This window comes from Enhydra lutris, unplaced genomic scaffold, assembly GCF_002288905.1.
Source record: "Enhydra lutris kenyoni isolate GAN:26980312 unplaced genomic scaffold, ASM228890v2 scaffoldscaffold29, whole genome shotgun sequence".
NCBI lineage: Eukaryota > Metazoa > Chordata > Mammalia > Carnivora > Mustelidae > Enhydra > Enhydra lutris.
This window is the reverse complement of record NW_019154113.1, coordinates 22,902,738-22,919,166: the sequence shown is the minus strand read 5'-3', so window position 1 is coordinate 22,919,166 and position 16,429 is coordinate 22,902,738. Positions and strand designations below refer to the sequence as shown.

At 58.8% G+C, this 16,429-nt stretch overlaps 1 protein-coding gene across 1 annotated transcript; it reads left to right on the top strand.

The window, feature by feature from the left end:
• Nucleotides 1-926: 926 nt before the first annotated feature.
• LOC111152661 (cholinergic receptor nicotinic alpha 3 subunit) lies at nt 927-16,208 on the top strand. The gene is made up of 6 exons (XM_022511208.1): nt 927-1,066; nt 2,640-2,779; nt 2,888-2,932; nt 3,857-3,966; nt 8,376-9,387; nt 16,080-16,208. Exons 1-6 carry the CDS (start codon nt 991-993, stop codon nt 16,206-16,208), a joined length of 1,512 nt encoding a protein of 503 aa, XP_022366916.1. The 5' UTR covers nt 927-990.
• The last annotated feature ends 221 nt before the right edge of the window (nt 16,209-16,429 follow it).

The window sequence follows — 16,429 nt, the reverse complement described above, 5'->3', positions numbered from 1 at the left end:
TTTACGTGTACAATTCAATGAGTTTTAGTAAGTTTATCACCATAAACACTCGCATCACCCACACAAGACCCTCACACCTCTCTACTCTGACTTCTGAGTTTTGAGGCTTCTGTATATCTTCAGGATACAAGTCCTTGGTTGTGTGTCCGACTTGCAGTGTTTTCCAAATGCAGGAGCTTTTGCCTAGAGAATGAGAACGCCCTAAATGGGCACCTGAGACATTGGCCCCAATTCTTACATTTCCTGGGTCCTGCAAAATGCCTCCTTCCGTTTGGGGTTAAGGCGACGCATTTTGGAAGTAATAAAGATGACTCCCTTGCAGGTGCAACCCCCCACCGCGAGCAGGTCGTCAGAGGAGCTGGATGCTGGGGCGGGGGTGCTGAGGGGGCAGGGCCGCCAGCGGGGACGCCCCGGGTGCAGATGCCGCAGCTCCATTTCCAAGCCTCATTCCTTAGTTTCTTTTCCCTGTTATCAGGGAGCATTTCAAACCCATGGTGAGGAGCGCGATCGAGCAAACACGCAGGTCCCCCTCCCGCCTCGCGACAAGCATCTCCGAGCGGAGGACCCCGTTTCCGCCCCCCCAAACTATAAGGAAAACACGAACCCCGCGATCCCAGCATCACACCTGGGACACTTCGCACTTACTCAGCGGCGTCAGGACCCCGCGCGCTTCGGAGGATGTGTGGGAGTCTCTCCTGCGGCCCAACCGCCCCGAGGTCCCCAGCGCCGGGCCGGACCAGCCCCTCTTCGCCATCCCTGCGCGCTCCGGGGGCGCTCGACCCCCGTGGCCGGGAGGCCGCGCACGCCCCGCACGCCCCGCACGCCCCGCCCCGCCGAGCGCCGCCCCCGCCCAGCCTCCGGCGCCCCGCGGGCGGGAGGGGCCAGCGTCCGGCTCCGCGCCTCGCGCCTGGGCGTCCGGCTCTGCGCGGGCGGGCTGCGTCGGGAGCCGCCGCGGAGTCAGCCTGCGTCTCGGCCGCGCTCCCCGCGAGCATGGGCGCCCATCCGCGTCGAGCCGGGGTCGCGGGGCTCCCGCTGCTGCTGCTGTCCCTTCTGGTACTGCCGCCAGGTACGGGCGCGGGACCGGAGGGATGGGCGGGGGGCGCAGAGAAGGGGCGCCGGCCGCGTCGGGGAGCCCGGGTGCCCCTCCGGCCACCCCTCCACCCCGAGTCGTCTGGGGGCGAGCCGGGAGGGCCGGGGTTCGGGCGTCGGCGCCCTGGTCGTCGGTTCCATTGTCTGCCTCCCGCCCAGCCCTTCCTTCTAGGAAAAGATGAGGAAACTGAGGCCGGTGCCACCTACGGGAGGGGGGCATCGCGGGAGGCTGGGGGCCCGCGCGTCCTCCGCTCCCCCCGCCTCTCCGGGACCCGGGCCGCGCCTTGCGCCTGGTGCCGGGTCTCCGGGAGGAGGCCGCTGGCCAGAGCCGCACGGAGGAGCGCGCCGCGCCGGAGGGCCTGCGGGCGGCGGGGAGGGCGGGCAGATGCCCAGAGCCCGGGGTTCATCAGGGTTACACCGGGAGTCGGTCAGGGGGGCGCCGTTTCTGTCCCCTTGATGCTGGGGATCCCAGCACTCCGAGTCCCTGCGCTCCTCTGCAGCCCCTGCCTGCGGTCTCTGATGTGTTTGGGAGGGGGCAGCGGGCAAGACCCCATTTCAGGACGCGGGCAAGTTGGGTTAGACTTCCCCAAGGATTCCCCTCCTGCCCTCGCTGCGCTGTCCTCAGACCTCTCAGTGGGAAGGACAGAAGGCTGACTCAAGTCGCCTAGGGTGTGGCTTAGGAACAAAGGGAATCCCCCTACCCCTTTCAGGGAGGTAACTTTGACCACGCTGGGAAAAGATTGAGATTGGCCATGGGTCTCACTCCGAGATCATGGGAGCCACACAGACACCCAGCTTCCCCGAGGTTTGGTGGGGAAACCCCTACAGAGTTCTGGGCGGCAGCAGCCTCCTACAGGCTGGGAGGCAGAAGGGGGAGGGGGAGGGGGTGGGGCACGCCCTGGGAACGCACTGGCCATCTGTCCATCCTGGGAGTGGCTGTATGGAAGCATACTGGACTTGCACTGCCCCTGCCCCATGTGAACACTAGAGTGAGGCCCCCGCCCTGTGAGAGCCCTGGAGGTGAGACCCCAGCCCCATGTGAACACTGGAGGTCAGGATCCAGCCCCGTGTGAACACTGGAGGTGAGGCCCCCGCCCGGTGTGAACACTGGAAGTGAGGCCCCCACCCCGTGAGAGCCCTGGAGGTGAGATCCCAGCCCCATGTGAACACTGGAGGTCAGGATCCCACCCCGTGTGAACACTGGAGGTAGGGTCCTTGGTGAGCCCTTCACTTGCTGCAACTCTGGGGTGGATACAGATTAAAAAGATGTTCTCTGAGTAAAGGAAGTCGGGTTCAGAGAGGTTGAACCCCTTGCCCAAGCTAACACAACTACCAAGCAGTCTGGCAGGATTTGCACCAGATCTATCCAAACTCCAGCCCAGGCTTGTGATCATGCTGTCTCCCTGGATGTGCGTGACCTCATGCGTCTGGTGGGCCTGTTTCCCAGTCTGTAACTCGAGGCACTGCAGCAGGAAGCAGCAGCAGGCGATGAGGGTGCCGGGGTGGGGGGTGTCCCTGGCGCAGGGAAACGTGGAATGTCCTTCCCTCAGTGGCCTTGGCCTCCGAGGCCGAGCACCGTCTGTTTGAGCGGCTGTTCGAGGATTACAACGAGATCATCCGGCCGGTGGCCAATGTGTCCGACCCAGTCATCATCCAGTTCGAGGTGTCCATGTCCCAGCTGGTGAAGGTGGTGAGTGCGGGAGCCGCGACTGGGGCATGGGGTGCGGGTCTTGGAAGAGCCTCTCCCAGAACCAGCCGGTGTTTGTGTTCAGGCGTCCACTCCTGTCTCTCCTTCTAGGACGAAGTCAACCAGATCATGGAGACCAACCTGTGGCTTAAGCAAGTGAGTGAGCAGACCTCGGGTACTGCTGCCCCCTGGTGGTGTCTGCGGTCTCTGCTGCGCCACCCAGAAAAGCCCAAAGATCGGGGTCTCTTCCAGGGCTTGGGATCACCTGTGCTGCTGTATGGGCCCCCCAGAAGTTGGCCCCTCAAGTCACACATGTCAGGTTGTCACCTAGAGGGAGACAGCTCCACAATCACACAGAGACAGACCTGGGCCCGGAGCCGGCCCCTGACTCCAGGCTAGTGTCCAAGCCCACCTCCTTCCCTTCTTGCCAAAAATCGGTCCTTTGGTAAAATCAGATGTTGCTGTTTTCTCTGGTAAAACAGAAACAAGGGCTCTGGATTTTCCTCTTCAGACTGAGGCCAAGGACACGGGCTTCCACAGCCCCAGGAGGCCTTGTCCAGCTCTGGACAGATCACTCCCTGGGTTAAGGTGGCCATTTGCATGCCCACGCAGGCTTCCCGTGCCCCAGAGCCTGGGGAGGCAGGAGGGTCTGGTGCCCACCGGACACCTGTTCACAGCCTCACCCGTCCTCCCGTCCCCCAGCCTGTGTTCCTGAATTCTCCTTGAGCCCCGGGGGTGTCCTAGCTCCTTCCCCAGAACCGTCAGACACCAATCCCGCTTAACCTGGCGTGGCAGAGGGTTGTGGGTCATCAGCTCCCTGTTCTTGGGCTGGGGCGGTGCGGATGGGTGTGGAGAAGCTCCTGGAGAGCAATTTCAGGATGTAAACATCAGGCACTTGCGGCATGCAGCTGGCCTGCACTAGCGGCCACCCCCGGCAGTCAGTTTGGGGCTGGGCGGAGGCAGCCGGCACACGCAGCCCGGCATGGGCGCCCGAACGGGCTCAGGGACGTGCCTCGGAGGTGCGGTGGAGGGAGGAGACCGTGTGCGTCCTTCCGCTGCCCGCCCCGCTCGTCCCCCCAGATCTGGAACGACTACAAGCTGAAGTGGAACCCCTCTGACTACGATGGCGCAGAGTTCATGCGCGTCCCCGCGCAGAAGATCTGGAAGCCGGACATCGTGCTCTACAACAAGTAAGCGCGGGGTGGCCATGTGCCTGAGCCTGGGCCCTGCCCGGGACCGTGTCCAGGGGTCTTCGAGGATGGGAGAACTCCACGGGGATTTACCGAGCACCTGCTGTATGCCTGGTGCTGGAGCCGCCCACCCTGACCCCAGCCCGTTACTGCACCCCGGGGGTGGGTGCAGGAATCACCCATCACCTCCAGGTGTGCAGCTGCCCACCGGAGGGACAGCCAGGGAGGGGACGCGGCCACCGAGGCCCTCTGTAGGACGGGACCTTCCGAAGGTCAGACCTAGGGGAGCTTCCCCCCCCCCCCCCCCCGTGACTCCGGGCCCACAGGTTCTCCACCTGCGACTCGTGGCGCCTCCAACACCCGCTTCTTTCCCTGAACCTGATGCTTCCCGCAGCGAAGCTCTGTTACTGGGCAAACGTATGGGCTCCCGCGGTGTGTCCTAGTTTGTTCTCCACGTGTGGAAAGCAGCGTTTCTGCCTCGGTGCTTTCTCTCTGAAGTCACCACGTTTCAGCCACGAAGCATTTTTCAGAAAAGCACTTGGTACAGAGTTCATCTAATCTTAACAATTCAAAGCATTCTGCATTTAGGCTTTTGTGCCAGATTAGGACAAACTAATATGCTTTAACTGCTAGGACTGAAGAAGCTGTATTTTGGCTGAGTCCCATTTTGTGATCTCTGGTGAAGTGAGTCCAGCCCGGAAGATGGGCCACTTTTTGCTTTGTTGTCATTGTTTGTTTGTTTGTTCTGTTTTCCCAAGGAAATACATCCATAAATGTTTCTTTCATGCAACTTATATTTGTAAATTTAGTCTGCACGGAACTGGAACACAAGATAAACTCAGCCAGTTTGCAAAGTCTGAGCACCCAGAGAGAGGGTCCTGGGGCGCTGGCCAGGGTGCAGAGAATTTTTGCTGAGCTGGAATTGAGAAAGTGTGCAGAAATTTTAATCTCATGGTGCGAATGTCAGGGCTGCTTTCTTGCTGGCAATCTCGGGTGAACGGCTGGAGGACGGAGGCCGTGAGTGTAACAGCCTGAGTCACCGTGAGCTGCTTCCCATCAGACGTGGTGAGGAGCAGGTAGCGTCAGGAATTCTCCTGGGATCTGGAACTGAAAATAGGTTCTAGAGGAACCCACACAGCTCTTCTCTCTGGGTTATGGCTGGAGTTTCTCAGAACTGGTCCCTCTGTGGAGAGTTTCTCTTCATTTTGACACATGAACAATGTCTTTGACAAGTTCAGGCCAGAGTTCCCCTGGGGTTTCCTTGTTTTCTGAAGTTCCTTCTCTAGCAGGACCCTCAGCACTCGTGGGCACAAGACACCCCACATTCTCACACGTTCCTAACACATTGTAGCCTTCTTACGTAAAGCTTAACTGGAAGTAAAACCCTTGCCTGCGACCTTCCTCACATCGAAGTCTTAAAAACGCTGAGAAGTGTCTCTGTGGAAATCACACGCCTGTCTAAGCGGGCGAAATCGGGTGATTTCGGGTAGACAGCGGGGGCCACTGCCACGTACAACGGGACCATGACCTGAACCGGGACCGTCTGGGGCGACTGGGGAGCACAGGCCTTGCAGGAGGCTGTTCCCCTGGCTCAGGCACCCGAACTTCCTCCCTTTGTCCGTGAAGTTCTGTTGTTGGGGCGGCGCATGGGATAAGTCTCGACTTTCCGAGTCCCGGACGTGAGATGTGTTCCGCTGCTTGATTTTTCACTCCGGGAACTCCGTTTGCACGTGCATCGGAAGTCCACCCACGCTCTGGATGCTTCTCTGGGGTTCCCGTTTCTGTCCGACGTCGACCTCAGTCCTTTCCGGGTTCACTCCCGCGACCGCGCTTTCGACGCCGTCTTGTTGCTTTTACGCTTTGCTCCGAAGCCGGTTTTCCTTCTCGTGATTCTTTCTTCAGCTGCCAACTCTGGACACACCTGCTGCTGTCCGGCCGGGTTGTTTAACTTCTTCCTGTTACGCCGCTCCTTCCGCTTCCGGAGCTCGCGTCCCGCCTCTTGCTGGGCACACCAGACCATCCATTTCCCCGGCCCGGGAGTCCTTCCGGATGTGGGCTTCTCTGCTGGCGCTCTGGCCATTCACATTCCTAAGTCTCGCACCCCACCCCCCCAGCGGCTGTTGTGGAGATAGTGGCCTTTGTCGAACTTTGAGGACAGGGTGGGTGGGTGTCTCCTTTCTCCCGCTCGAGAGCGTCTGTGTCGGCGGGCCCCTGGGTCGGAGCGTGGCCCCCGCTGGACACCTGCTTCTCAGACCTGTAAACGGTCTTATTTCTCTTCTCCACCTGTTTCTGACCCCATTTTTTTTTAAAGATTTTATTTATTTATTGGACACACAGAGATCACAAGTAGGCGGAGGCAGGCAGAGAGCGAGGGGGAAGCAGGCTCCCCGCTGAGCAGAGAGCCCAATGCGGGGCTCGATCCCAGGACCCCGAGATCGTGACCTGAGCCGAAGGCAGAGGCCTTAACCCACTGAGCCACCCAGGCACCCCTTTCTGACCCCATTTAACTTGCGTCCTACCCTAAGCAGCATTTTTCTGGGTGGGTCTTTGTCTGCTCAGGAGGGAGTTTGGGGGATATCTGAGACTCGAGCCCACACCAGCTCCGATGGCCGTCCCTGCAGACCATCCATGGACCCTGCCCCTCCTTGCTTCTCCCCACAATCGAAGCCACAGGCCCCGTTTCACTGCTCCCCTTGCAAAGGATTCAACAGAGAGCAGGGGCCTCTTTCTGGAGGGGCAGGTGCTTCTTGTTGGTTTCTGTGTCTGGGGCCCCTGGGACACGAGAACTCCTCTCCCCCGGCCATCACTGCCTCCAGCTCACCTTAGGGCACGTGGGTGGTTTAGTGACCCCTCACTCGTGCCCCAAGTTCCGGTGGGTCAAGGCCCTGCCACTAACACTCCACGGGAGCCCACGGTCTGACCGTCAGCATCCTCTTCACAAAGGCACTGGACTACAGAGGTGGCTAGGGAGGGCTGGCCAGTGACTATTCTAGACCTGGGGGGGGGCGGTGGTCCAAGCTGCGGTCCTCTGCCCTCATCACCCAAAAGCAGCCCCAGCCACGGACAGTAGACAGCGTGGCTGTCTCCCAGTGGGCACGTTCACAGAGAAGGGAGTGGGCCTGCACACCGTGATCTGGATGTCGCGCGGTGATCCAGAGGCCTCTTTCTGTCCCCATGTTTTGTGGCCCTGGGACGCGGCAAGGAGGTTCTTCTGGGGTCTTTTCAGCCCCCCTGAGCAGACCCCATGGGTTCTTCGGGAGAATCAGAGTCAGGGCCAGGTGGACACTGCCCACTCTTCCTGCCTCCTGTCTGTGTGGAGCTGGAGCAAGGAGGAGCGTATGAGAACGGGGTGCGCGGCGGGTGACCTGAGGCTGAGCATGAATAGAGCCGGCAGGGCACCTGTGGGGCAGACCGGCCGACCAGAGGACAGGGAGGCAGTGGCCTGTGTCCTCCAGGAGCGATGCCGTCACATGCCTTCATGGAGGCAAGGGAGGCGGGGCAGAGACCAGCAAGACCCATCCCTTCTGTGTCCACATGTTCTCACTAAATAACGGAACACAGCTGTCCCCAGCCTGTTCAAGTGTGTCCTGTTTGCGGCCCTCAGGGCGGACAGGTGTGGCGGCCTCTCCTTCTGGAGGGTATGGATACCTCCAGCGCAGAACTCAGAACTCGAGGAGACCACTAGGGCCCCCGGGCGAGGCCACGGCTGTGACTGTCAGATGTAGGACTCAGGTCCCCGGGGCTGTGTGCAGACAGGTGGGGAGTGTAGAGGTGAAAGGAGAGAACTGGGGAGGCCGGAAAGCAGGAAGCTAAAGGAATCTGTGCACAGGGTCTGAAAGACAAGGCATCAGAACCTGTGATTGTTCGAGCAGAGCGGGGCTGGACGTGTGGGGAGAGCAGGGTCGCAGGCTGCGTCTGGTGTGAGCCCAGCTGTCGGGGCTCCGGGTGGGAGGAGTGGGCCCCCTGCCGTCTCACGGCCCCATGGCCTGGCCCTACGCACCCACATGCACTTAGCAGGTGCGCACCAGAGACTGAGTGAGGGGCTGACGGGTCTAAACCAGAATGAGGGGCAGACACGCCCACAGGTGTCCCGCCTCAGGGACAACCTTCACCCCATTTCTTTAAAGGGGAAAGAATCTCTTTCGGGTCTTTGGAAGCATCTCAGTAAATATCAAGGCAGACTCACAGTTGTGGAGCAAACTAGCGACATGTCCTGGGGTTGGGGGGACACAGGCTTGGGCCGCGGTGTCCCCGTCGGTCAGCGGCTGGTGGCCTGGGTGACCTTCTCCGGCACGCGCTCCTGCCGCGTGGTCTCGTAAGCGTTTCCCAGCACCCGCTGCCTGCGGTGTGAGAAGCGGGCCCAGGTGAGCGCGTGGTCGTGACCCCGGACCACCGTCCTGTCTCCGCAGTGCTGTCGGGGACTTCCAGGTGGACGACAAGACCAAAGCTCTCGTCAAGTACACGGGGGAGGTGACTTGGATCCCGCCTGCCATCTTCAAGAGCTCGTGCCGGATTGACGTGACCTACTTCCCATTCGACTACCAGAACTGCACCATGAAGTTTGGCTCCTGGTCCTACGACAAGGCCAAGATCGACCTGGTCCTCATCGGCTCCTCCATGAACCTCAAGGACTACTGGGAGAGCGGCGAGTGGGCCATCGTGCAAGCCCCCGGCTACAAGCATGACATCAAGTACAACTGCTGTGAGGAGATCTACCCCGACGTCACGTACTCGCTCTACATCCGCCGCCTGCCGCTCTTCTACACCATCAACCTCATCGTGCCCTGCCTGCTCATCTCCTGCCTCACCGTGCTGGTCTTCTACCTGCCGTCCGACTGCGGCGAGAAGGTCACGCTCTGCATCTCCGTGCTGCTCTCCCTGACCGTGTTTCTCCTGGTCATCACCGAGACCATCCCGTCCACCTCGCTGGTCATCCCGCTCATCGGCGAGTACCTGCTGTTCACGATGATCTTCGTCACACTGTCCATTGTCATCACCGTCTTCGTGCTCAACGTGCACTACCGAACGCCCACCACGCACACCATGCCCGCCTGGGTGAAGACAGTCTTCCTGCACCTGCTCCCCAAGGTCATGTTCATGACCAGGCCGGCAGGCGGCGAGGGCCCCGGCCAGAAGCCGAGGCCGGCCTGCAACGCCGAGCTCTCCAACCTCAGGTGCTTCAGCCGTGTGGAGCCCAGAGGCGGCAAGGAAGGCTGCCCCTGCCAGGACGAGACGTGCGGCCAGTGCCACCACCACAGGATAAAAATCTCAAATTTCAGCGCCAACCTCCCGAGAAGCTCCAGTTCGGAGTCCGTGCATGCCGTGCTGGCCCTTCCGACGCTGTCGCCGGAAGTCAGAGAAGCTGTCCAGAGCGTCAGGTACATTGCCGAAAACATGAAAGCACAAAACGAAGCCAAAGAGGTAAGAAGCCGTTACTCCCTGGGGCGGATGGGCAGGGTGGGCCTGAGTTTGGCCCGGGGTCGACGGCCGACCCAGCGCCTCCATGAACCAGGCCGCTGTCCTGGACCAGCGGCGTCACTGCTCCCAGCAGGGGAGCGGCCCCAGAGGCTGGCGGGTGGTGCAGAGAAGAGCCGGAAGCTGGCTTCCTGGCTGGAGAGCACGTGGCCTCCACGTAGCCCGAGCAGCTGAGCTTACACTCACACTTCCCTTTCCGACCGCGTGTTTGCCCCATTTAGGTGTCAGGTGCACATGAGTCTACATCGCGTGGACACCCGTGTAACACCCGTGTAACCCCGAGCTGAGTAAGGACATGGGGTGTTCCTGGCGCCCCCTCCCAGGGACCCCCGACCTCCTGATATCCGTCAGCTTTACCTTCCCTTGGCCTTCATCTAGATGGAATTCCGTGGCGCACACCCTTCCACAGCTGACCCCTTTCATTCAACACAACGTCTTGGAGGTTTGCTTCCCGTGTCACCTGCGCTGCGGGCGCAGCTTGTCCAGTTTGGGGCTGTTGGGAAGGAAGGCACCGCGCGTACTCTCATGCGCGGCTTCTGGCGGACACGCGCACCCGCAGCTCTTGCTGAGCTCCGCAGGGAAGCATTGACTTCCTTGGTGGGCACCGCGAGGTCCCCCAGGCATTCGGCCAGGGTCGTCCCCCCGTCAGGCGGCGTCTGCGCGTTTCCGTGGCTGCACGCCCCTGCCCCAATGTGTGTGAACCAGAGCCTCGTTGCCGTTTTCATGAGCTTTTCCCTGCTGAGAAGCGAGTGGGAATCTTTCCCGTTTGCTCAGTGGCCGTTTGTCCGTCTTCTCCTGTGAGGGATCCAGGCGACCTCTCCTGCTCGTCGTTTCTCATTGGCTGAGCTCCTGTTTCCTCCACAGATCTCACACTAGAAGTGACGTGAGCGTTAGGGGACGTTTTACACTTCGTGATAGCACGTGTGTGCTGCTCCTCGACCCTGCATTTACCCCCAGGGTTGTCAGAATCACACACGACGCTTTTGTAAGAAGCTCTGCTTTCACAGGAACGGGCTGTGCCTCAACTTTTGAGTCGCAGGGAGCTGACGAATGGATGGTTCCAGCCCCGGGCGCACGGCAAGCAGTTAACGCGGGTGTGGAGCGACTGGAGCCTCTTGTGTTCTGCTCCGAATGCCTGGGACAGTGGAGGAGACAGGAGGGAGCCCGCAGCCACTGCCTGTCCTGTGCCCCACTGTCCTGCACAGCGGTGAGCTCACCACGGCCACGGCCACCGTGGGGCCTCCCGCTCACCCGTCGTTGAGCCACAAAGTCAAGCTCCCCTTTAACTTCAGCGGAAGCGGCTGCTGGAGCGGAAGTACCTGATCCGTGACAGCCTGTGGCCCCAACGCTGACAGCCCAGGCAGGTGTGCTCGACCCTGCCCGCGCGCCTCACAACTTGTTTCAGTTAGCAGAGACCTCGTAACCACTGAAATCCGAGGACTCGCACACAAGCCTCTGTCGAGCTACCAAACTAGCTCTCGGGGTGCCCGGGTGCTCCGTCTGTTAAGCGTCTGCCTTCAGCTCAGGGCAGGATCCCAGGGACCTGGAATCAAGTTCCGCATCGGCCTCTCTGCTCCGCGGGGAGTGGGCTTCTCCCTCTCTCTGCTGCTCCCCTGCTTGTGCTCTGTCTCTAAAACAGATAAAATCTTAAAAAAAAAAAAAAAGGAAAGGAATTAACTCGATTCCAAAGTTACTAGGCACCATACAAAGTGTTAGAGTGTCACGAGCATCTTTTCTACAAAAGGACACTGTTAAAAATTGTTACTAAAATGGAAGTTGCCACTGAAATGCCCAAAGGTAAATTAGCGGCCAGTGGGTGGCACGTGCAATGGGCAGCCATGGCTCAGCTCTGGTCATCTGTTGCCACAGGGGCTGTGGGCCGGCTGTTAGCTCTCCTGTTTCTCCAGAAATGGCAGAAATCTGGCCCACAGGCCACTGGACAGCAACGTATGAGCGGGCAGCGGGAGCCGGGACGCCCGCCCTGTGCTGAGGACACGCAAGCTGCCTGGAGGGGCCCTCCCTCCCCTGGCTTGTGATCCATAGTTTTCCAGAGAGGCTCCCACTCCCCAGGTCTGTGGATTGGCCTCACCAGTTCTGGGTGCACTCGGCCCCCTCAGAAGCTCACCACAGGGCTGGGCTTCCAGTCACGGCCGTGCTGGCCCCCACGGCACAGGAAGGCCCGGTGACCCTGGCGAGGCGGCTCCCTTCTCCGGGCTGCTCATGGGGGTCACCGCGTGCTCCCGCTTGGTCTCGCAGTAAGAGGAGGGGTTGTAGTCATCCTCGAGCCTGGGGTCCCTCGGAGGTGCTCTTTGCTGACGGCATGGTTCGCAGCTGCCGGTCGCCGGCTCTCGATCTGGGAGGCGCACCCGCGCCCGGGGCTCGGATCCTCCGAGCTGCCAGTCCGCAGACAGCTTGTCTTCTGCCGGCTGGAGACAGACGCACCGTGTGCGTGATGTCATGGCGCAGCGTGGACGGACGCTCCCGCCTTCCAGCGTCTCCCTTCTGAGTGGAGCCTTGTTCGTTCCGTGTTGTGGGTACTGTCGTGTCAAGGCTCAGTTGCGGCCATCTCATTGTATGTTTTCCACTTATTTTCTTTTTTCCTGGAGTTCGTGCTGTGCGCTGTGAAGTCTGAATCGTGGCTGCTTGGAAAGCCGCGTCTTCGGTTTTCGTTCGTTTCGGGGAAGCTGTGCATCTGAGAGTCAGACCCACAGCATCGCCTGGCGTCCGTGTCTCGCCCCCAACTGCTCCCTGCTCCCCTCCGCCCTTCCTGGCTGCCCAGCCGCCCTGGATGTTACCGGGGCTGCTGCTGGATGGGGGAGGCGGAGGGATGGATGCGTCCCTTCCTCGCAGTCGGCTTCCCGCACCAGGCTCTCACCCCGGGAGCATCCTGGGGCGTCCTCCTGCCCCTCTCTCCCTGCAGCACGTGCCTTCTCCAGGGCTGACAGTGGAAACTTCAGAGGCCTGGGGGCTTCAAAACGTTAAAACTCTCATTTTCAAGGGAGTTTAGCTGGATCGAAAATTCTCAAGTTGAAGTTCTTTTCCTTAAACACTGAGAAGGTACTACTGGTTCAGTGTCACTGATGAGCAGTTCCCAGTGAACCTGACGCTGTTTGTCTGACTGCCGGATTGTGTGCAGAAGCCTCTGGAATCTGAACGCCAGGACCGGGGTGTGCGCGGGTCTCTCCTAGATGGACATTCTCACCAACCGCTTGCCCCGAACGTCCCACCTTCAGTTCTCAGGGGCTCCAAGTTTTCTGTGAAGATTTCTCCCTGTTCCTCTTTCCCTGAACTGCATGCCTGTGCTTCCGGCCCCCACCTCTCCCCTCCTGCCCTCCCCCCCCCCCCCCCTCCCCCCGGTCCCCTCCCTCCCGCCCCCCCCCCTGGTCCCTCCTCCCTCCTGCCCCCCACCCTTTCTCACAGTCCCTTCCTTCTCCCTGCCCCCCACCCACCTCACCAGTTCCTTCCTGCCTGCCACCCCACCCCTCCTCGCAGGTCTCCTGCTGACTGTCCCATCTCTTGGGTCTTTTCCTTGACTTGTCTGTCTCACTTGTTTCTTCTGGGACCCTGCTCCCTCTACTTCACATTTCTAATACTCTGTCATCTCCGCGGATCTCGTGTTTAGTTTAAATCCTTAACCTGTCACGTGAATTTCCTTTCGAATGACTAAGTCTGCGCACTGAGGTCTGAAAACTCACTTCTTCTGGGTCAACCATCCTTGCAGCTTGTTTGGGGAAGTGCCCACGTGGCCACAGGCCAGATGGACTAGACCACCCTTCAAAGGTGCCTCTTTCCCTCTGCATGACCTTGTCACTTAAGGGACATCTCGACCTCTGGCTTTTCACCTCCACCAGGCTCTTGTCCGCTCCCAAGGAGCCTGCATCTCTGGGCAGGGAGTGGACAGTCTGAAAAGAGGCAGGGCATTCGGGGTGAAAAGAGCACGGCCCAAAGCTGTGCCCGGCCCACCCTCCTCCGCCCGCCCACCCCAGCGCACCCAGGCCAGCCCCAACCTACAGGCTCCTCTGGCTTTGGGGACATTCCGGGGCCGGGCTGGCAGAATGAGCCAAGAGCTTGTGCCAGTTCCCCGTTCGGTCTGACGCCTCTGTTATCAGTAGTTCCAAAGTTTCCACGAACCACCCCGTGTCATCGTGCCTTCAAGACTCTAACAGACCTAAGGCCAGTTCTCGCCCCGCTCTTTGTGCAGCACATGTGTGTTCCTGGGTGAGACCCACGTCCCCTCCTCCTGCACCAGGCTAAGCCCACGAAGACATTAGAGGAACATGTGTAGTTGGAGAAGGGTGGGGTGTCTGTTCGGCCTGAATCCCAGCAGGTGTTGTCCACAAAGGACTGTGTGCCCTGGAAGGACCACGTGCCCCACCTCATCTCACTCCGCAAGTCATCGCACTCACCCTCGAGGGGAGTACTGTCCTTTTTTATTATTTAAATACAATGAATTACAGAGTATGTTGTTAGTTTCAGAGTTCAGTCTCTCTAACACCCAGCACTCATAGAAAAGAGAGGGGCCCTACAACCAGCAATCACACGACTGGGCACTTACCCCAAAACCACAGATATAGTGATCCAAAGGGGCACCTGCACCCCAGTGTTTACAGCAGTGACGTCCACAATAGTCAAAGTATGTAAGAACCCAGATGTCCACGACAGATGAATGAACACAATGGAACGTTCCTCAGCCATCGGAAAGGATGAACACTTACATGTGCGTGGACAGGGATGGAACGGGAGGGGATTATGCCAAGCGAAACAAGTCAGTCAGAAGAAGAGTTATGTGATCTCACTGATATGTGGAATTTAAGGAACAAAACAGAAGATCATAGTGGAATAGAGGAAAAAAGGAAACAAGATCAAACCAGAGAAGGAGACAAACCATAAGAGGTTCTTGAACAGGAAACAAACTTAGGGTTGGGGGAGGGGCGGGGGGTTGCGGGACTCCGGAGAGTGAGTACCTGCATGTCACAGACGGAGAAACCAAGGTAAACCGAGGTCACGTAATTGACCCAGATTCTCAGACTCCGGGATTGAAACCAAAGTGTCTCCAAGTCTGTGTTTCCGCCCTCTGCCTTGACAGCCTTTGGGGGGCAATCGGCTGGCCGAGGGACCAGCGGAATCCCGGGGTCTGTTCTGTATTTGAGGCGCTTACAAACCACAGCCTGGGTCCTGGGAATGCAAACAGGGCATTACATCTAATTGTAGCTGAGCCTAATGTCTTCAAGAGCAGCCCCCGTGCAGCTCACGATGGGAGCGACAGTTCTCGTGCCCCAGCCCATTTCCGTGCACTTAATTCGGTTACTGAATCACATGCTGCCCCTTGATTACATGATTATTTCTTCAAAATCCACTGATTCATGGGTTCTCTCTTCCTCAATTCAATTATGGCTTCCTTGCTTGCGGAGTCGTCTAGGACTGTAATTAACATGCGGTTCTCCTTCCTGTCTCAAGCCTGAACCGAAGCTGTGTTATATGCAATTAGTCTTGCTCTTTCTTCCACCTCTTACTTTATTGTCAGCAATTACGTCTGATTTCCAGCCTGTCCCTGTCCGTGGTGCTCAGGCCTTACGGTGGAAGAGGATCTTTGGTTAGCTGGGCCCGGGGAGGGGCCGCGGGAATGACGCCGGCCTGACCCTGATGTGCTGGTTTTGTGGGCGGAACAGATGCTGAAAGGAAATTAGTATCTAAAACAGGGTAAGAACAGCACTTGGAAGCAATGGGAAATGACGGTTGGATTGTATTAGCTTTTCTAACAAGGTCCAGGAGCCCTCCCACAGGCACAGGTCAAAGAACTGGTTTTACCAACCTTATAAATTAGAAGTCAGTTTAGGAAAAAATAGATTATGGGGCATCTAGTGGCTCTGTCAGTGAAGCACTCAGGTCGTGATCCCGGGGTCCTGGGATGGAGCCCCACATTGGGCTCCCTGCTCAACGGGGAGCCTGCTTCTCCCTCTTCCTCTGCCCCTCCCTTGCTTGTGCTCAGTCTCTCTCTTAAATAAATAAATAAAATCTAGGGGTGCCTGGGTGGCTCAGTGGGTTAAAGCCTCTGCCTTCGGCTCAGGTCATGATCCCAGGGTCCTGGGATCGTGCCCCACATCGGGCTCTCTGCTCCATGGGGAGCCTGCTTCCTCCTCTCTCTCTCTCTGCCTCTCTGCCTGCTTGTGATCTCTGTCAAATAAATAAATAAAATCTTTTAAAAAAATAAATTAAATCTAAAAAAGAAGAAATAGATTATGTGTACATTAAGAAATTTCTGTGGATTTTTTTGGGTTTTTTGTTTGTTTGTTTTAAGTAAGCTCTACACCAAACGTGGGGCTTGAACTCACAACCGTGAGATCAAGAGTCACACACTCTACTACTAACTGAGCTGGCTGGGCACCCCAAGAAGTTCCTGATTCAAAACAGACTCCGCATGAGTGTTTTATGCCTGTTTCTTGCAGGGCGTGGAGGGACTTGGGACCGGTGGGCGTCTGCGGACGGCGTTAGGAGCACGAGCTTTCTTGTGTCAGGAGGCCAGATGGTTTCAGCCGCCGCAACGTGTTGACTCGATGTTCCTGCTGGAAGTGGGTTCCCTCTGCGGCCCTTCGGGCTTTATTTTTTCTGCTTTCCTGATGTGTGTTTTTGTTTTTCAGATTCAGGATGACTGGAAGTACGTGGCCATGGTCATTGATCGCATCTTCCTGTGGGTTTTCATCCTGGTGTGCATCCTGGGGACGGCGGGGCTGTTCCTGCAGCCTCTGCTGGCGAGGGACGAGGCATGAGGCCGTGCTGGGTTGGCCGGCGGCTCACCGGCCTGGGCATGGGGTGCGTTGGTTCCTTCTGGTGGGAAACGTCGCTCCCCTAGGATGTGGCCCGTGCCCATCATTGGGAGGCACCCACTTCAGTGCAGGACTTCCAGCCGTCACCCCCACCTCCAGACCCTCCTCATCCCAGAAACCACGAGCCCCCCGCCCCTCTCCCCCGGCACCCCCATGCCACTGTT